At 39.4% G+C, this 22,275-nt stretch overlaps 1 protein-coding gene across 4 annotated transcripts in view; it reads right to left on the bottom strand.

Moving 5' to 3' along the window:
- The window catches only part of POPDC3 (popeye domain containing 3), a 41,722-nt gene that overhangs the window by 6,396 nt on the left and 13,051 nt on the right, over positions 1-22,275 (bottom strand). For 2 of the 4 annotated variants that reach the window (XM_036767036.1, XM_036767037.1), the window contains exons 2-3: positions 4,608-4,702; positions 2,326-3,036 (exon numbers count right to left, since the gene is read on the bottom strand). In XM_036767036.1, coding sequence (XP_036622931.1) covers positions 2,326-2,810 — 485 coding nt within the window. In that variant the 5' untranslated portion in view covers positions 2,811-3,036; positions 4,608-4,702. The remainder of the gene's footprint in view (positions 1-2,325; positions 3,037-4,607; positions 4,703-22,275) is intronic. The other 2 variants (XM_036767038.1, XM_036767039.1) reach the window with 2 other exon arrangements.

Below are 22,275 nucleotides of genomic sequence, written 5' to 3'. Positions count from 1 at the left end.
CTATTTTACAGACAAGGAAACTGAGGCAGACAAGGATTTAGTGACTTGCCCAGGGTCACACAGATGGTAAATGTCTGAAGCTGAATTAAAAGCGCATACTACTACTCCAAACCATATCTTAATTTTCTAAAAGGGGAAGGAGGTGAATATTTCAGACCCAAGAACTTGATATTGATTCATAGAAAGATTATAGAATGTGTTGTGAGCTTTATTAAGGGAAGAGACTGTCCAAATGGAAACTAAATCCCTACAGGCCAGCAGGAATTCATCTAAATACAAAACTTGCCCAACCAAACTCAATCCTTTTTCTGAGGGCATCCTAGGCTTAGTAAATCAAAAGAATGTTTCTGACTCCAGATCTATCCCCTGCCCCATCTAACTACCATTCTGACAGTCACCATAGTGTACAGCCTAGGAGTCACTCTTGACCCTTACCCTAACCTTATCTCTCATATCCAATCAGTTCCTAATTCTTGACAATTCTACCATGATAATATTTTTCATCTTCATCCCCCTCTTTCCACTCCAACTACAATCCCTCTAGTTCAGGTCCCCATTATCTCTGGCCTGTACTATTGAAACAGCTTCCTAATTGGTCTGTGTGCATTCAGTCTCTTCCTTCTTCCAATTTATCTTCCACAGAGCTGCCAAATTGATATTCCCAAACCATAGATCTGACCCTGGTGCTCCTTTGCTTTGCTCCGATAGCCCTATGGCTCTCTCTTATCTCTAGTATAAAATATTAACTCCTAGTCACAGTCTTACTCCAAAATGTCTTTGCTGGCTGACAACACATCAGTTAGTCCCCCTTACACACAAGATTCCAGCACAATCAGCTTCCTTGCTATTTCTTGTGTACTACATTTCAGATTCTGCCCCTTCGCTGACAGGCTGGTCCTGGGGTACTTCCCTCTTCAACTGCCCATCTTGGAGCTCTCTTTAAGGTTCTCTGACACTTACTTGAAGAGGACTTTTCCTGATTCTTCTCTATTATCAATGCCCTGATAACATAAAGTGACTCCTGTTTCTCTTGCATACATGTCATATCCCCTGAGCAGAACGTAAGCTTTTTTGAGGGAAGAAATTGTCTTAGCTTATCTCTTTGTAACCTCAGCACCTAACGCAATGTCTGGAACAGAGTAGGTACGTCATAAGTCCTTGTTGAATGGTTGAGGAGACACAATGCGGCGTAGTAGATAGAGGGTCAATTTTGGAGTTAAGAAGACCTCGATTCATGTATTGATTCTGTCATTTAATGACCGTGTGACCATGGGCAAATCAGTGCCCCAGGCATGCCTGTAAAATTATGTTATATGTTGGCTGCTGATTTGAACCACTGGAAGGAAGGAAGGAGGAAGGAAGGTAAGAAGGAAGAAAGGAAAAAAAGAAGGAGGGAAGAAAAGAAGGAAGAAAGGAAAAAAAGAAGGAGGGAAGAAAAGAAGGAGGGAAGAAAAGAAGGAAGGAAGCAAGAAAAGAAGGAAGGAAGGAAAACCTGCTTTTTCTCCATCGCCACCACCAATTTCTGTTCTCTAAGTTTGGATTTTTTAAACTAAATTTTCGAGGAAGGCATCTGGCATGTTGAATGGATCCCCCAAGGGAGGATATGGGCAAAAGTTACACAAGATAGGTAGGCATGGGTAGGTTTCAACTTTTATCATTGGAGGAAATTGCTTAATTCACAAGATCTAATATTTATTTGAGTATTTTAGGATTTTCTACAATAAAGCATACTGTGCATTATTTCATAATTGCTAACAATTGTTGTAATTGGGAGTGAATAATAAAATTCATGTTTTCCCTAATTAGAAGGATAATATACATATATGCATATAAATTATCAATAAGGTAACTTAAGAGATTTCAGATTTCTTGATCTCTCTTTGGCTAGGAATGCCTTAGATTGGTAATAAGCAAAGCATGATAGTAAATAGACACACACTTTTATCTGAATTGCCACTTCTATGGTATTGTGAGAAGAAATGTTTGACCTGTTTGTTTACCTGAAATGTTTACGTGCTTCAGCTACATAATTCTTTGTCTTGCCTCTCCTTACTGATAGCTCTCATAGCCAAGATGCCTCTATCTGGAATTCCCTATTACATTAAAACTGATGTGAAGGAATGCCTCTGTAGCCACAGGTATGGGATGATTCAGTTGACCATTAAGGCAAAAACAGGGAAGGTCTGGTGGTAGCAGTTAAAGAGTAAATTTTTTCTTGCTAAACTCTATTTTGGGCCACTGCATACTAAGATGGGAAACAGATTAACAGAGAGGGAATACATACTAACATACACACAGAGAAAACGTGAAGAGGTGGGTACAGACCTTCCAGACACAAGTAAAGCAAGTTTATCTATTGGTGTTTTGCCCTGCATGGCATAACAATGCTCCTTTTCCAACGAGACCACTTGGCAGCACAAAACAATCTTCCTGAAGACAGGCAACGTAATCCCCAGGGGCTGGAACAGATTGCTGTAGAGCTCGTGGAATTCTTTGTCATAGGTGACACTGCGAACCTGGTAGGCCACATGAACAAACTGCATGAAGCAGATGACGAACAGGATAAAGTTCCAGGAGAATATATCAGCAGCACAGACGTCTACCCATGCCCAGACTGAAGAACAGAGGAAGCCCAATCCCAGCAAACTGAATACGTAGAGGAGCCCGAAGAATCCACTCCCTCCCATGAAGCCAATTATGAATAAGATACTAGCAAGGTGATAAATGGACCCTTCTGCTTCTTGCTTCCAGGCTGTGCAGAGAGGATGTTCACCTAGCAAGTTCCACCATATGCTTGCATTTTCTCCCATGGCTGGCTGGGACTGGCTCTGAGTCTTAAGCAGATAAATGAGTCTTTCACTGCGCCATCTTCAGATCTTAGGTTAACTGGTCACTAGGCCAGGAACATCTCACACTTTAGGCTCACATGGATGACTTCAGTCTTTATGGCAGCGAAAGAATTCAGGAAACCATCCTAATTTCTGTAGGTTCAGTTGACCTCCGATTTGGATCCAGTCTTTACTGGTATGATCTGCTCTGTCCAAGGGAAAAAAATGTCCATTTAACCAAGGTAAAAAAAAATCAAGAGATATGCTGAAAGAATCATTAGAATAACTTAGACAAGTAAACACTTAGTTGCAAATATTTGCTTGGTTCAAGTAGGACACTTAAACACAAATGTCTGGGGAGTACTCAGATAACAAGTCTGTTAAAGTGATTTCTATAGTCAGAGTAACATGGTTCAAAAATGGACTTTGCCACTTCCTTTGTGTGTGACCTCAGTAAAGTAATATCATTCCTCTGGGTCTCAATCTCCTCCTAAGGGAATTAGACTAGGTCAGTCAATCAACAAGCATTTCTTAGGTACCTGTTATATCCCAGTCACTATTCTGGGCAGAGGTGGTTAAGGAAAAAAAAAAACCTTATCTCCTACTGGTGGAGACAATGTGTACACTTAAATATGTGGATAGCAGAAAATAAAAACAAAGCTAACTTGGGGGGGCAAAGCACTAGCAGCTGGCTGGTTGGTTGTTGTCCTTCATTCTTGAAGAAGACCAAAATGACATTCCTATGTTGGGGTCCAGGTACAGTGTGTCTGACTGGCTGACTGGACCAATGCAAACTTGGAAGGCTCTACCACAGTTCGGGCGCAAATAGTTCATAGGAACTAGTCATAAGAACTAGCTGCTAGGAAGATCAGGAAAAGCTTCATGTAGGAGGTGGGGTTTGAACCAAGCTTTGAAAGAAGCTGAGGATTCTAAGGGGAAGAGGTTATGAATTGGTTCATTCCACCCTGTGCAAAAGGAGGGATGATGGAAGATGGAATGTCTCATGTGAAAATTAACAAGAATAATTTGGCTGGAACATGGAGTGCATGAAGGGGACTAATATGCGATAAACCTCTCAAGGCAGACTGAAGCCTGGATATGAAGGGCTTTAAATTCAAAGGAAATTCGTGCATGATCTCAGAGATAATAGGGACCCACTAGAGTTTGTTGAGCAAGGAAGGTCAAACCTTTGCTTTAAGAACAACACTGCTCCAAAAGACTTATGATGGAAAAAGCTATCTACATCCAGAGAAGGAATTACAGAGTCTGAATGCAGATTGAAGCAAACTATTTGCTCTCTCTCTCTCTCTCTCTCTCTCTCTCTCTCTCTCTCTCTCTTTTTGTTTTGTTTCTTCTTTCTCATGATTCATTCCATTGGTTATAATTCTTCTTTACAACTTGACTATTGTGAAAACACGTTTAATGTGAAGGTATATGTAGAACCTATATGAGATTACATGCCATTTTAGGAGGTGGGGGAGGAGAGGGAAGGGGAGAAAATTTGGAACTCAAAAACTTGTGGAACTGAATGTTGTAAACTAAAAATAAATAAATTTAAAAGGAAAAAACGAACGAACAAGACAAAACTAAACAAAAGAACAACACGGGCAGCTGTGTAGAGTCTGGATTATAGAAGGGAGAAACCATTTAGTAGGGAGACCAATTGGTTCACAGGAGAGATGATGAGGTCCTGAGCCTGAACTAAGGTAGAGGCTATGTTAGTAGAGAGAAGGGGACAGATGGGAGCACTGTTGTGGAAGCTGAATGGACAAGACTTACTTAGCACCTGATTGGATGCGCAGAGAAACGCAGATTGAGGAATCCAGGAAAACTCCAAAGTTGTGGACCTGGGTCACTGGAAGGATGATCATACCCTTGACAGAAATAAAGAAGTTCAGAATAAGGGTAGGTTTAGATGGAAATAATGACCTCCAATATTCATTCCAGCTCTAAATCTCTGATCGTTCCAATCTAAGATATTCAAGAGAAATTTAAATAATTTTTTGATTTACTAATAACATACTATGATATAAATATTTGGCTTTTGAAAATATTTGTATATTTACACATTTCTCAAAAAACAAAAGAAAAATGAAAAGTACAGGATACACTGAAATAATAGATAAAAAATTATAATTTTGGAAACAGTGACAATATAACTCTATTAAGATATAGGGTAATGAGATAATTTTTCAATTATGTATTTTAAGGTTTCTTAATAAATCACTGAAACCCACTGTGGACTACCCTCACTAGTGACTAGATGGTGAGCCATAGAGTCAGGAAGACCTGGCTTCAGGTTCTGCCTCTGACACATACTAGTTGTGTGACCCCAAGCAAGTAATTTAACCTCTTTGTGCTCCTGGGTCGCTCTATTAATCACAAACTGGCTGCCGGACTGCATAATTAGACTCTCTCACTGTCCTCCAACCCCACTCCCATTAATAAATGAATGAACAGAAAAATAATTTGAACATGGGCCAAATTTCAAGAAATTTTGGAAAAACAATCCCATCTTAGCTTAATGTATCAGAGGTTATTTCAGGTTAAAAGCTGAGTTCATATAGCTAAACAAATGCTATGAATACTCCTGGCTACATGCACTGTATACTGATTTACCAGATGGTCAAAAATGTTACTACCAACACTGCTCTGTTACACATACATTCTCTTTCCTTTAGGCCATATGGTAAAAGAACTCTTATTCTATGTGAGTCACACAGAATGAATTCCCAATGCTGTGTGAGCAGGAGGATCCACAGTGGTTATTGGGGGCACTCAAATGCTCTGGACAACGATAGTGTCCACTAGAAAGATGAGCTTGTTTTTCTTCCTATGATAACAAACTAAAGAAGTGAACTTTTGAGCTATTTTTAGTAATTTTATTTTTAAAGCAGTCTATTAGCAGAGCTCCTGTTGATGAGATATCGGATATCATGGCCTTGTTCCATGTAAAAACTACATAGAGAAGTAAAATGACCTGGGCAGAGGGAAAGGGGTACCAGAGGCACCACTGCCACATATGGAGTTCGAAACCCCTGCCCCTAACTCCTCTGCTACTGACTCTTTCCTGGAGAAAAGGGATCATTTCTGAAATAGGTCCCTACAGACTCCATGGTCATTTGGGACAGAGGTATGACATTCAAGATATGGAGACAACGAATATGTAAGAGTAATCCCCAAAGGAAAAGTGGTCCCTTGGATTTGTCCATATGAACAAACTCTTCTCCAGTGAAGAATTGTTTTTTTTAATTCTATTTTTAAAATTTAATTTATTTAATATTTTTAGTTTTCAGCATTGGTTTTCACAAGAGTTTGAATTACAAATTTTCTCCCCATTTCTACACTCCCCCCAACTCCAAGATGGCATATATTCTGGTTGCCCCAGTCAGCCCTCCCTTCTATCACCCCATTCCCCCCCCCCATCTCCTTTTCCCTTACTTTCTTGTAGCGCAAGATAAATTTCTATGCCCCATTACCTGTATATCTTATTTCCTAGCTGCATGCAAAAAACTTTTTTTTGAACATCTGCTTTTAAAACTTTGAGTTCCAAATTCTCTCTCCCCTTCCCTCCCCACCCACTCTCCCTAAAAAGGCAAACAATTCAACATAAGCCACATGTGTATCATTATGTAAAACCCTTCCACAATACTCATGTTGTGAAAGACTCACTATATTTTACTCCTTCCTACCCTATTCCCCTTTATTCAGTTTTCTCCCTTGACCCTGTCCCTTTTCAAAAGTGTTTGTTTTTGATTACCTCCTCCCCCTATCTGCCCTCCCTTCCATCATCCCCCCTTTTTTATCTCCTTCCTCCTTCTTTCCTGTGGGGTAAGATACCCAATTGAGTGTGCATGGTATTCCCTCCTCAGGGAATTCCCTCAAATCTGATGAGAGCAAGATTCACTCATTCCCACTCACCTGCCCGCTCTTCCCTTCCCACAGAACTGCATTTTCTTGCCACTTTTATGCGAGATAATTTACCCCATTCTATCTCTCCCTTTCTCCCTCTCTCAATATATTCCTCTCTTATCCCTTAATTTGATTTTATTTTTTTAGGTATCATCCCTTCATATTCAACTCACCCATGCCCTCTGTCTACATATATATATATATATATATATATATATATATATATATATATATATATATATATATATATATATATATATATATATATATATATATATATATATGTATATATATGTGTGTGTGTGTGATATATATATATATTTATGTGTGAATGTGTGCATGTGTGTGTGCACGTGTATATGTATATGTATATTCCCTTCAGCTCCGCTAATACTGAGGTCTCATGAATTATACACATCATCTTTCCATGTAGGAATGTAAATAAAACAGTTCCACTTTAGTAAATCCCTTATAATTTCTCTTTCTTGTTTACCTTTCCATGCTTCTCTCGATTCTTGTATTTGAAAGTCAAATTTTCTATTCAGCTCTGGTCTTTTCACTGAGAAAGCTTGAGAGTCCCCTATTTTATTGAAAGTCCTCTATTTTACTGAAAATCTATATTTTGCCTTGGAGCATGACCCTCAGTTTTGCTGGGTAGGTGATTCTTGGTTTTAATTCTCCTGAATAGCTCCATTGACCTCCAGAATATAATATTCCAAGGCCTTCGATCCCTTAATGTAGAAGCTGCTAGATCTTGTGTTATCCTGATTGTGTTTCCACAATACTCAAATTGTTTCATTCTGGCTGCTTGCAGTATTTTCTCCTTGATCTGGAGCTCTGGAATTTGGCTAAAATATTCCTAGGAGTTTTCTTTTTGGGATCTTTTTCAGGAGGTGATCGGTGCATTCTTTCAACTTGTATTTTACCCTCTGGCTCTAGAATATCAGAGCAGTTCTCCTTGATAATTTCCTGAAAGATGGTATCTAGGCTCTTTTTTTGATCATGGCTTTCAGGGAGTCCAATAATTTTTAAATTATCTCTCCTGGATCTATTTTCCAAGTCAGCTGTTTTTCCAATGAGAAATTTCAAATTGTCTTCCATTTTTTCATTCCTTTGGTTCTGTTTTTATAATATCTTGATTTCTCATAAAGTCACTATCTTGCTCCAATCTAATTTTTAAGGTAGTATTTTGTACAGTGGTCTTTTGGACCTTCTTTTCCATTTGGCTAATTCTGCCTTTCAAGACATTCTTCTCCTCATTGGCTTTTTGGAGCTCTTTTGCCATTTGAGTTAGTCTATTTTTTAAGGTGGTATTTTCTTCAGTATTTTTTAGGTCTCCTTTAGCAAGTCATTGACTTGTTTTTCATGGTTTTCTCGCATCACTCTCATTTCTCTTCCCAATTTTTCCTCTACTTCTCTAACTTGCTTTTCCAAGTCTTTTTTGAGCTCTTCCATGACCTGGGACCAGTTCATGTTTTTCTTGGAGGCTTTTGATGTAGGCTCTTTGACTTTGTTGACTTCTTCAGGCTGTATGTTTTGGTCTTCTTTGCCACCAAAGAAAGATTCCAAAGTCTGAGTCTGAATCTGAGTGCATTTTCGCACCTGGCCATGTTCCCAGTCAACTTACTTGACCCTTGAGTTTTTTGTTGGGGTATGACTGCTTTTGGAGTATAGAGTACTTTGTCCCAAGCTTGAGGGTCTGTGCTGTTGTTTTCAGAGCTATTTCTACACAGCAAGCTCTGCCACACCAGCGCTACTCCTCCCCCAAGAACCGCCAACCTGGACTGGACTCAGATCTAAGCCAGCTCTGCACTCCTGCTCAGATCCTCCACTTAATTCCTCCCACCAGGTGGGCCTGAGGTCTGAAGCAACTGCAGCTGTTGCTCTGTAAGCAGCCTCAGAGCTGCATCACCTCCACCACCCCCAGGGTGGTGGCCGAATGGCGAACTCCTTTTACTCTGTCCCCCGCAGTTTTTCCCACTAACCTCTGTTATCTTTGGTGATTGTGGGTTGAGAAGTCTGGTAACTGCCACAGCTCACTGATTCAGGGCACTAGGGCCTGTTCCGCCCAGCTCCCAGTCTGGTTGGTCCAGGCGCAGCCCACACTGGGCTCTGCTCCTTTCCACCTCCAGCTCCGTGAGTGATAGACCTTACCCAGCGACCATCCAGGCTGTCCTGGGCTGGAGCCCTGCTTCCCTCTGCTATTTCGTGGGTTCTGCAGTTCTAGAATTTGTTCAGAGCCATTTTTATAGGTGTTTGGAGGGACCTGGGGGGGAACTCATGCAAGTCCCTGCTTTCAAGCTGCCATCTTGGCTTCTCCCCTCCAGTGAAGAATTGTAAACTCCTCACAACCATTTGAAAGATTGCTCCAAACTCAATGATGATAATGAAAATTAAAGTAAATCCAGAGGCTTACCCTATGCCCAGTAAATTGGCGAAGATGACAAAAGATAGAAATAATTCATGTTGGGGAGACTATGGGAAGATAAGTATGCTGCTGCTTCTGTTAGGCACTACTCTTGTGATCTTAGACAACTCACTTAACTTCTTATCATCTCAAATCCTCATCCATAAAATGAGGTGACTGGACAAAGCCAGAGGTTCTTTTTTCTTTTGAGGGGGGAGGCGAAGCAATCAGGGTTAAGTGACTTGCCCAAGGTCACACAGCCAGTAAGTGTCAAGTATCTGAGGCCTGATTTGAATTCAGGTTCTCCTGTGTCCAAGGCCATTGCTCTATTCACTATGTATGCCCCCTCACTGCCCCTGGCCCAGAGGTTCTTAACATTTTATGTGTGACGTAGACCCCTTTGTCGGAATAGTGAAGGCTGTGGACCTCTCAATTGAACGATGTTTTCAAATAATTGAAGACAATGCTAAATTTCAGTTAGAAATTAGTGAAAATAAAAATGTAACTTTTTTCCTATGCAAATTTATGGACTTCCTGAAAACCATATACAGAACCCTTGTAGGTCCATGAGAGCCAGGTGAAAAACTCCTAGAGATGAACTCTAAGGGCACTTAAAATACCATGATCTTATGATACAGAGCTGGTGGAGCTGTGAGTCGGTCCACCAATGCTGGAAGACAATTTGGAACTATATAGGAGAAAAAGTGACTAAAATATCTTTATTCTTTGTCCCAGAGATTCCGTTACTGAGTACATATCTCAGAGATCAGAGATAGAAAGCCAAGGTCCCACATACATCAAAATAATCATAGCAACACTTTGTGTGAAGCAAAGAACTAGAAATAAGGTAGAGGCCTAATGAATTGTGGTACATGAATATAACGGAATATTATTGCACCATAAAAAATAATAAACATGAAGAATTTAGAGAAATGTGGGAAAACATACGAACTAACAATAAAAAGAAATAGCACAACATTATACACAATGAAAACATTTAAAAATTTGAATGTTATATAATTATGATAACCAAGCTTGACCATGAGGAAGAGATGAGAAAGTACATGTCCCTCGTTTGTTGAAGAAGGGGAAGACTATGGATGAGAAATACAATATATATGGTCAGATATGTTTGAAATGTTTGCTTTTCAGGATGGGTATTTTTGTTTTGTTTTGAATATTTTTTACCAGGGAAGTCTTGGATGATTAGAGAAAGGTTTATGGAGGATTTTGGAGTAAAAGCCATGAGGACCTCAGTGATCAGTTCTCTGTCTTGCGGCTGCTATGTATGTGATTGTGAGATGTGGAATATGTAGTACTTTCCTATTAGGAAGCTGGACTAATTTTAAACTTAGAGTGATACACTGTTAGATCTGGAAGGGCCTGTTAGAGATCAAGTCCAAACTGACCATCTCTTCCATATGTCCCCTTCCCTTTGCTCATATAACCCTACTCCAGGTCCTTATCATCTAATACATAGAGAACAATTCTCAAAGAGCAGTTTGGGGACCACCACGAGACCCCTTCAGGTAGTCCCAGAGACCCTTTTAGGTGGTTCATGAGGTCAAAACTATTTTCATAATAATAAGATGCTTTAATATCTAATACAATAAATATCTATAAATATAACTTAGATAAACAAAAGTTTTGGGGGGAGATCCTCAATAATTTTTTAAGAGTATAAAGAGGCCCTAGGATAAAAAAGTTTAAGAACCACTGGCCTAGACTATTGCAATAATTTTTTGCTTAGTCTCCCTCCTTCAAGGGCCTCTCCACTCGAATCTATTCTCTCACACAGCTGCAAATGTGATTTCAGGTCTGACCTGCATATTATGCAGGTATGTCATATACCACCCACACATTCCCCCTTTACTCATTAAGCTTAGTGGCTCCTTACTATCTCTAGAGTCAAATATAAACTCCTCTGTTTGGCATTTAAAGCTCTTTACATCTAGCTTTATTACATATTACACATGCATCCATGAACACTATGGTCCAGCCAAACTATTTTGTTGTTTGTTTGTTGTTCAGTCATGTTAGTCGTATAACTCTTCACGTCCCCATTTGGGGTTTTCTTGGTAAATATACTGGAGTGGTTTGCCATTTCCTTCTCCAGCTCATTTTACAAATGAGAAATTGAGGCAAACTGGGTTTGTGCCCAGGGTTACATAGCTATTAAGTGTCTGAGCTGGGATTTGAACTCAGGAAGATTAGACTTCTTGATTCCATGTCCAGGGTTTGCCACCTAACTGCCAAACTATGTTTCCTCTGTGCCATTTCTGTGTCTTTACACTAGCCTATACCCAGAACATTCTCCTTCCTTCCCTCTGCTTCTTAGAATTTCTGGTTTCCTTTAAGACTCTGCATAAGAGCTACCTTTTGCCTTAGGCTCTTCCTGGTCCCCCAGCTGCTAGTGCCTTCCATGTAACCAAGATTATTTTGTATCTGCTTTGTATATGCCTTTTATGTACATATACATGCATATATGTGTATAGACAATATGCATGTTGTCTCCTTGATTAGACTATAAACCCCTTGATGTCAGGGACCATATTTGTCTTTGTATTTCCAGGCACAGTGCGTGGCTCATCATAGGCATTTAATAATATCTGTGGATTGATTAATTTTATAGAAGAGACTGAAACCCAGAAAGCCGAAATAACATATTCAAGGTCACAGATGATATATAAGCAGGTGAGTTGGGATTTGAACTGTGAATCCAGTGTTCTTTCCCCTACATTAACTTCTTGCCTGGTCAGGTAATGAGCATCATAAAGAGGGATAGAGGGATAATGATTCTCATTATTGCAGTGCTCCAGAGAGATAACAGTATTAAAAGAGGGTCCAACTAGACACCAAGTGCTGTGGGCTTTACTCCTGTGAGGTCCCTTAAAATCATGCCACCTTTCCCACTGCTACTGCCATCACCCAAGTTTAAGTCCTTAGTGCTGGACTAGGACAACAGTCCCACTTCCCCAGCATCCAGCCTCTTCTGCATCCAGTCCATCATATTTGTGAATCACTCTTCCTAATGCTCGGGTCTAATCACATTATTCTACTTCTCAAAAATGAACAAATGGTCCCTAGTGTTTCCTGAATAACATCCAGCTTCCTCTGTCTGCCATTTAAAAATCTTTACAATTAAGCTCCAATTTACCTTTCACGTACCCTGTGCTCCAGCATACTTGCTGTCCCTAAACTGCCCCTTTCACATTCTGGCATCTGGGTCCTTGCCGACTTCATTTGCTCTGCTTGAATACCCTTCCCTACTCTCCTCCATTTCCTCCAGTTGAAATTTTACCCCAATTTCTATGCCCACCTATCCAGGATAGCTTCCTACGGCATTTGTTCTAGACTCCCTGCTGTGAATATTTTTGGAATTTTAATTGTATTGTTTTCAGTTGTACCTGATTCTGTGTGACCCCATTTGGGGTTTTCTTGGCAAAGACACTGGAGTGTTTGCCACCAAGAAAATGGTTTGCAGCTCATTTTACAAATGAGGAAACTAAGGCAAACAGAGTTAACTGATTTGCCTGGGGTAACACAACCAGTAAGTGTCTGAGGCCAGATGTGAATTCGTGAAGATAAATCTTCTTGACTCCAGGCCTGGCGATCTATCCACCACACCATTTTAATTGTATTTCATGCATATTCATATTCTTCATCATATTATAGTTATTGGTTATATAGATCAAATTTTCCACTCCAACTCCCAACAAAATTGCAAGCTCCTTGAATACAGGGACCATCTTAATTTTGAAAAATCTTTTTGTCCCATACACAGAGGCCTAGAACATGATAAGAATGTGATAACAGGGGCAGCTAGGTGGTGCAGTGAGTAGAGCACTGGCCCTGGAGTCACGAAGACCCGAGTTCAAATGTGACCTCAGACACCTGACACACTTACTAGCTGTGTGAACTTGGGCAAGTCACTTAACCCCAATTACCCTGCCTTCACCCTGCAAAAAAAAAAGAAAAAAAAGAATGTGATAAGGAACATTTGGTGAATTGAACAGAATCATTCAACTCCCTGGGAAAGTCATGAACTTTCTGCCTCAGTTTCTTTATTTATAAAATGATGATAATAACACACATTTCACAAGCATGTTTATGAGGCAAGGATCCAATGAAAAATATATGTAAAATGCTTTGCATCCCTCAGAGTGCTACAAAAATGTTAGCAATGATTATTATTACTCGATAAATTGGATAAGCATTTATTTAGCACCACTTGTACTATGCTGAGCATCAGGGGGAGATACAAATCTAGGAGTAGTCTTTGTCCTCGTGGCATTCACAAACTGGTCTTCACAGTTTTTTCAAGTTGAATAGCATGAGATGAGGACATTAGAATTCTGAGAAGACTTTTCTGCAGTCAGCTCCTTAGTTAAAAGTATGTTATTTGTTCTTCAACAAATATTTATTAAAATCCCTACTATGTACAAGGCACTATATTAGGATATGGTGATATACAAAGTAAAAATGGCAGACAGTCAAGGAGCTTGTACTCTAGTTTCAGGAAGCTAGGACATGCTAAATGTCCCAAATCAGTATAAAGATTTCCTGAACCGAGCTTAAGAGAGTGTGGCCTCTGCCTTCCATCACAAGAGTTGGCACCAATGATCGATTTATATAGTACACTAATTTGGCATATCGTAATCTGGCTATTTGAAGCATATCAGCTGAAAGAAATATGGCCCTAGAGATGTAAGTTGAAAAGAAACAAGTGAGACATAAGCATAGTACTGGTCTTCGGTCAGCAAGTTAACAAACACACTCAAATAATACCATGTGTAAGGGCATTGTGTTACTTGCTAGAAATTGTTTTTTCCCTTCATTTTCCCCTTAACAATAATAATAAAGAGGATGATAATTTGCAATTTCACAGCGCTTTCAGGGTCTAAAAATCTCTTGATTTGAAACAGCCCTCCAAGATAGGTAATACTAATACTAGGAGTCTGATTTTCCAGATAGGAAAATTGAGACTTAGAGAAAGTCGGGAGCTTTTCCCAAACATTCCTGGAAGGTGACTTCTGCATGGGGACAACTATAAGAACTGTCAGTCGAAAAAGATTATGACTTCTCTCCCTCTTAGGGAGAACCTAGGTAACAAGGATGTCTTTATTTAATTAATTTGTACCCTTGGGGGGGGGGTGGAGCCAAGATGGCAGCTGGAAAGCAGGGACTAGCATAAGCTCCCTGCCAAGTCCCTCCAAAAACCTATAAAAAATGGCTCTGAACCAATTCTAGAACTGCAGAACCCACAAAATAGCAGAGAGAAGCAGGGCTCCAGCCCAGGACAGCCTGGATGGTCTCTGGGTGAGGTCTATCCCGCACGGAGGTGGGAGCAGAGCCGAGCGAAACAGAGCCCAGTGTGGGCGGCACGGACCAACCAGACCAGGAGCCCGGTGGAGCATGCCCTAGCGCCCTGAATCAGTGAGCTGCAGCAGTTACCAGACTTCTCAACCCACAAACACCAAAGATAACAGAGAAGGTTAGTGGGAAAAGCTGCAGGAGTGGAAGGAGTTCGTGATTCGGCTACTGCCCCGGGGGCAGCAGAGGTGGGGCAGCTACAGAACTACAGCTGCAGTTGCTTCTGGCCCCAGGCCCACCTGGTGGGAGGAATTAAGTGGCTGATTTGAGCAGGGGTGCAGAACCTGCTGAAGATCTAAGTCCAGTCCAGGTTGGGGGTTCTTGGGGAAGGAGGAGTGCTGGTGTGGCAAAGCTGGCGCATCCCCCCAAGCTTGGAACATAGTTCTCTTAACTCTACAAGCAGTCATACTCAGATGAAAAATTCAAGAGTCAAGTTAGTTGGCTGGGAACATGGCCAGGCATTGAAAACACACCCAGATTCAGACTCAGACTTTGGAATCTTTCTTTGGTGACAAAGAAGACCAAAACATACAGCCAGAAGAAGTCAACAAAGTCAAAGAGCCTACACCAAAAGCCTCCAAGAAAAACATGAACTGGTCCCAGGTCATGGAAGAGCTCAAAATGGATTTGGAAGAGCAAGTTAGAGAAGTAGAGGAAAAATTGGGAAGAGAAATGAGAGTGATGCAAGAAAACCATGAAAAACAAGTCAATGACTTGCTAAAGGAGACCCAAAAAAATACTGAAAAATATACTGAAGAAAACAACACCTTAAAAAATAGACTAACTCAAATGGCAAAAGAGCTCCAAAAAGCCAATGAGGAGAAGAATGCCTTGAAAGGCAGAATTACCCAAATGGAAAAGGAGGTCCAAAAGACCACTGAAGAAAATCCTACCTTAAAAATTATATTGGAGCAAGTGGAAGCTAGTGACTTTATGAGAAATCAAGATGTTATAAAACAGAACCAAAGGAATGAAAAAATGGAAGACAATTTGAAATATTTCATTGGAAAAACAGCTGACTTGGAAAATAGATCCAGGAGAGATAATTTAAAAATTATTGGACTCCCTGAAAGCCATGATCAAAAAAAGAGCCTAGATATCATCTTTCAAGAAATTATCAAGGAGAACTGCCCTGATATTCTAGAGCCACAGGGCAAAATAGAAATTGAAAGAATCCATCGATTGCCTCCTCAAACAGATCCCCAAAAGAAATCTCCTAGGAATATTGTCACCAAATTCCAGAGCTCCCAGATCAAGGAGAAAATCCTGCAAGCAGCCAGAAAGAAACAATTTGAGTATTGTGGAAACACAATCAGAATAACCCAAGATCTAGCAGCTTCTACATTAAGAGATCGAAGGGCTTGGAATACGATATTCCAGAGGTCAATGGAGCTAGGATTACCAAGAATCACCTACCCAGCAAAACCGAGTATCATGCTCCAAGGCAAAATATGGATTTTCAATAAAATAGAGGACTTTCAAGCTTTCTCAGTGAAAAGACCAGAGCTGAATAGAAAATTTGGCTTTCAAACACAAGAATCAAGAGAAGCATGAAAAGGTAATCAAGAAAAAGAACAAGAAAAAGAAATTTCAAGGGACTCACTAAAGTGGAACTGTTTTGTTTACATTCCTACATGGAAAGATGATGTGTATGATTCATGAGACCTCAGTATTAGGGTAGCTGAAGTGAATATGCATATATATATGTTTATGTATATATGTGTATACATGAGTGTGTATGTATGTATATATGTATGTGTCTATATATATACATATATATATATGTATATATATATATATGGAGAGAGAGAGAGAGAGAGAGAGTGGATACAGGGTGAGTGGAAGATGAAGGGAAGATATCTAAAAGAAATAAAATCAAATTAACGGATGAGAGAGGAATATATTGAGAGAGGGAAATAGGGAGAGATAGAATGGGGTAAATTATCTCGCATAAAAGTGGCAAGAAAAAGCAGTTCTGTAGGAAGAGAAGAGAAGTCAGGTGAGGGGCAATGAGTGAATCTTGCTGTCATCAGATTTGCACTGAGAAGGGAATACCATACATAATCAATTGGGTATCTTACCTCACAGGAAAAAAGGAGGAAGAAGATAAAAAAGGGGGGATGATAGAAGGGAGGTCAGATGGGGGTGGAGGTAATCAAAAACAAACACTTTTGAAAGGGGACAGGGTCAAAGGAGAAAATTCAATCAAGGGGGACAGGTTAGGAAAGAGCAAAATATAGTGAGTCTTTCATAACATGAGTATTGTGGAAGGGTTATACATAATGATATGCATGTGGCCTATGTTGAATTGCTTGACTTCTTAGGGAGGGTGGGTGGGAAGGGAAGAGGGGAGAGAATATGGAACTCAAAGTTTTAAAAACAGATGTTCAAAAACAAAAAAAAAAAAGTTTTTGCATGCAACTAGAAAATAAGATACACACGCAATGGGGAGTAGAAAATTATCTTGCCCTACAAGAAAGGAAGGGAAAAGGGGATGGGAGGGGAGTGGGATGACAGAAAGGAGGGCTGACTGGGGAACAGGGCAACCAGAATGTATGCCATCTTGGAGTTGGGGGGAGGGTAGAAATGAAGAGAAAATTTGTAATTTAAACTCTTGTGAAAATCAATGCTGAAAACTAAATATATTAAATAAAAAATAGTTGCAAAAAAAAAAAAGAATTGTCAGTCAGTGGCTCTGAGGATCCATCCATCCATCCATCCATCCATTCATCACATTTCAAGGAGGTAGATGAACTAGTAAGATGGATTATTAACAACAATGTATAGACTATTTACATGCTCAGGATAAATTCATAAAAGTAGAAGCTAGTTCAGGGACGTCAATCCAACAAACCTTAATAGGCCTTGAACTTTAAAAAACATCTTGGCTGATCAAACAATTTTACTCTCAAATATTTATTAAGTACCCGCTACAAAGCTCCTCCAAATATGTCACATATGGCACAGATTTCTTCAAAAATCTCATCTCAATTTCATTTTAAAGGGTCATTTCTATTTTTAATGATCAAGGACTGAGGTATTACAGTCCAAATATGGTAGTTCCACTCTTATTTCTATTAACATAGAAACACTGTCAGGTCTATCCCATAGGAAGGGTTAATTTACTGTCTCTCAGTTTCATCTCTAAATGCTCTTGAGATGATCTACCTTAGCGAATTCATTTTCCCCCATTCATGGGATTTTGCTATTCTGTGCGGAAATATTGTTCATAAACTTTCACAATCTTCCCCTGCAAAGTTTTGCATATACATGCTAAATTCAAACCAATGTTTCCCGTGGTTGCCAAGCCTCTCTGTTTGGCATAGAGTTGAAGATTTCACTAGCTAAAATTGATTTTGGGTTCCTTTGGTCTCCTTTTTGTGACTATCACCTAAAATTACTAAAACTTCCATAGGAAATGGTCATAATTGGAGATAATTTTTTAATCTGTTTCAATATCAATAGCTTATTTTGATAGGTCAAGTTCAAACTATTGAAATTGTCCATGGTGTATTCTTGCCTTTATCCTTTGTTTCGTTTGACGTTGATTTTGATCCTTTGATTGCATACTGATAATTGACTTAGAAATGTCTTCCACATTGGTAGCTAGCTATTTCCTGTCTGCTAACATATAGTCAATTTTATAATTGGCAATGTTCCAATGTCTGAAGCCTTCTAACTTTCTTATTGAAGTATGAGGCTTCTGAGTAGTCAAACAAACAAAAACAAAACAAAAAATAAACCTTTGGCATCAATTCAATTAAACAGCCAGGTAACACCTATTATGGACAAGGCTGCAAGGCCAGCACTCTATCTACTTTACCATACTGCTTCCCAGGTCCAGTCCCTATCACTGTCCTATATTAAAAGCACTGCTCCAGGTAATAGGATATAAAGCCAAGATACTCCTTTAGTCATTCAATATTCCAGGTCATTAGTCGCATCTTAGAGCAGGGGAAGCTAGATGGCAAAGTGGATAGAGTGCTGGCTTGGAGTCAGAAAGACCTGAATTCAAATCCAGCCTTGGACCATTACCAGCTGTGCGAAGGGCAAATCACTTAATCTCTGTTTGCCTCAGCTTCTTCAGGATGATAATACCACCTACCTCCCAAGGTCATGTAATGGTAATTAAGGGGGCACTTTTTTTTTTTACTGTTTTCTCTTTTAGAATGCAAAAGTAATTAAGTGCCTTTGATTAAGTCTTGCTAGGTGTGAAGCCCCAAGCCCACACCTTTTTGCTAACTAGATGTGAGGCCCTAGGCCCCACAGCTTTTTGCTAAGTTGTGTCTGAGCCCTCAGGGACCTGAACAGGGTATATGAACTCAGAGGTTAGCGTTTTGTTTGGGGCTCTCACTCACTGGAAGAGTGTCCTGTGATTTGACCAGAGGAGACTGGGTAGCCATTGTTAAGGAGCCTCCAGGCTTTGAAAAAACCCAGATGTTGTTGCTTCTCTGGTAACTATGTATTGCTATGGATAGACTGGTTTGTGTTATTTGATCTGTTGGTATTTTCTGTTTGTAATGACTGTGGGTATTTTCTCTGAAGTTCAGGGTGCTGGCTTTTCTCCCTGAATGAAGTGAATTATATATGTATGTTTGATTAAACTGAACTAAATGAATTATATATGTGTGTGTATATATATATATGTTTGATTGAAGTGAGACTGTTAACCCCTTAAAGTTGCTTTCCTTAGAAAAGCAGATCAAAGAACCTGTGCTAGCAGCCTTTCTGTGTGTTGTTGTTGTTGGTCTTACACAGCCACAGTAGTGGCAAGCCACATTGTTGTTACTTATTTCATCCCTTCCCTCCTTCCCAAGGGTAAGTTTATGTGGAAAAGACTTAACATGTTTTCGGATAGACAGATATGTTCAGATGGGTAGGTATTTACCTTTCTAGTCATGACCTATCTGGAATACAAATACCACATGCTGTAACTGTGACCATTTGCCTTCTCTGAAATTCGAATCATCAAGTCGACTCAACAAGAATTTATTATGTGCCTCACATGTGCCAGGCACCCTCAGGTACAAAGAAAAGCAACAAACATACAAACAAGAAATAGTCCCTGCTCTGGAGAAGCTCATTGTTTAATGGGAAAGAAAACATGCAGACAACTATGTACAAACTACATATAGAAAATCTCAATGGGAAGACAATAAGGTAAAGGCAGGACTGGGGAGAGCTTTATTTTTTTACAGAAAGTGACACTTCAGCTGGGACTTGAAGGAATCCTGAGAAAGATGGAGCTAAGGAAAGAGAGAGTTCCAGGCATGGGAAGGCAGAAAGCCTCTGTAGAAAACTTTTCCCAAAGGCCAATTCCTACCTGAGTATTATTTAAGATAACATCAATTCCATAAAATCAATGGAATAAAGGGCAAAATAGGCCAAGATGGCTACCAGCCATGCTATACTATTAAAATGAAAGGCTCCCCTGGTCCAATAAATGAATAAATGATGGAATGATGACCCATAAAACCAATCCGAAAGAGCCGTTAGGATGCCTTTGCTGTTCCCATGTCACAGGAAGCCAGAGAAGTGTCCAAACATTTCCCTTGGTTGGGGGACGTAGAGAGGTATAGAAGGTATACTCTCCAGCTGATGGGGAAGACAGTGGAAGCCCATACTTCCACTGTAGAGATAGTAACATGGTATTTTGTACAGGATTCAGTCTTCATATACTGTTGCACAAAGACAAGTGGTTAGCAAACCAAAAAGACTTTTTAAAGTTGAATTTCTACACTTTTTGTATTACTAGAAACAAAGTAGTTGTTCATGACTTGGGAGATGACTAAACAAATAGTTTTACATGAATGTAATGTAATATCAGTGTACCATATGAAATGGCAAATGTAACAAACACAGAGAAACAGGGGAAGACTAATATGAACTGATGCAAAAAGAAGTAAGCAGAATCAGAGAAAGAATATCCAAAATGGCTACAGCAATGTAAGTGGAAAGAACAAATGACAACAAAATAATGAAAACTTAATGCAGTGAAATGATAACGACCAAGTTTGGCCCCAAAGAAGGGATGTGGCAAGGCACTTCTCTCTCTTCTATAGCTATCAGACTTCTTAGATGTAGTGCTGAATTTTGCTGAACTCTTTTCTCATCTTTTCTATTCATTGTTATAAGGGATGACTTTCTGAGGTGGGAGGAGAAAGAGAACTAGAATGGGAAATGTGGGTGATGTAAAAACAAAGATATCAATAAAAAATAAAAATATAAAAAAATCAAATGCCCTGAACTAATACTGGATTTATATTGGGACCTTGTGTTCTTATAAGCCAGAACTCCCAAGTTAAAGTATTGATTTTGTTGGAATCAATGACTCTAGACAGCACGTATCATTGAGCTAATTTTTGGTTGCTAGGCAATCCAGAAGAACATAATTATACCGATATTTTACTCATTAAATAGTATCAGTTTCAGTATATACTCCAGACTTCAAATTACCACATCTCTAAATTGGTTTCCTCTTCTTTTCCCAGATTGTAGTTATATTAGAACCTACAAGCTCTCACTACTTCTAGTCCCTTCTATCCTACTTACTTGCATTGTGACCACCGGCAAGTCAATTAAGCTCTCTGAACCTCAGTTTCCAAATTTGTAAATTGTAGGTAATAATTATTTCCCTTCCTACATCACAGGGTTGTTATGAGGATCAAATTTGATAATCTTCATTAAAATGCCTTGAATGGAGTTAAATCACTATATAAATGCAAGGTATCATTACTCTAAGTTAATAATTTTAATATAAACTATAGATGTCCACATGGCAACATGCTCCAAATCACTAATAGCTAAGAGAAATATAAATTAAAATAAATGTGAGGTTTTACTTTATAACCTGAAAATTGGCAAAAATGACAAAAATATAAGTAATCAATGTTAGAGGAGATGTGGGAAAACAGGTACACTATAAAACTGCTACTGGAATTGTGAATTAATCCAAGCTTTGTAAAATTCAATTTAGAATTATGCAAGAAAAATTACTTGATGCAGTGTTCCACTACTGGGGGAAAGAAAGAAAGAAAGAAAGAAAGAAAGAAAGAAAGAAAGAAAGAAAGAAAGAAAGAAAGAAAGAAAGAAAGAAAGAAGAAAGGAAGGAAGGAAGGAAGGAAGGAAGGAAGGAAGGAAGGAAGGAAGGAAGGAAGGAAGGAAGGAAGGACCCAATATATATTGAAACATTCATTGCAGTAGTCTTTGTGGTAGCAAGGAACTGCAAACAAAATGGGTGTCCATCTGTTGGGAAGTGAATGAAAAATCTCATGTAAAGCTAATGAAATCTTATTGTTCAGTAGGGAATTCAGAGAAACATGGGAAGATTTATATGAAACAAGCAGAGTCAAAAAGAATATCATGCACCATGACCGTGACAATGGAAATGAAAAGATTATTAAATGATGTCGAACTCAAAGTCATTGAAAAACTGATAATGGACCCATAGAACGGGTAATGAAGCATACTGTCCAGCTCTTCTAGCAGAGATATTGGAGACAATGTGGTGTGGTTAGAGCATGGCCTCAGGAGTTCTTGAGTTGGAAGTCCTGGGCAAGTCCCTTTACTTTTCTGGGCCTGAGTTTCTTTATCTGCGAAATGACAGGGTTAGATCTGAATCCATGATCTTATGAACTGCTATTGCAGACGGTTTTATGCATTTGTTTGGAACAAGATCACAAAATTAGGTGTTTTTGCCAAATGGTACAATGAATGGTTCACGAAGTAGTAGACTGGGATGATATGATATAGTAC

Source organism: Trichosurus vulpecula, chromosome 7, assembly GCF_011100635.1.
Source record: "Trichosurus vulpecula isolate mTriVul1 chromosome 7, mTriVul1.pri, whole genome shotgun sequence".
Taxonomy (NCBI): Eukaryota; Metazoa; Chordata; class Mammalia; order Diprotodontia; family Phalangeridae; genus Trichosurus; species Trichosurus vulpecula.
The sequence above is the reverse complement of the archived record's forward strand: the minus strand, read 5'-3'. Positions and strand labels throughout refer to the sequence as shown.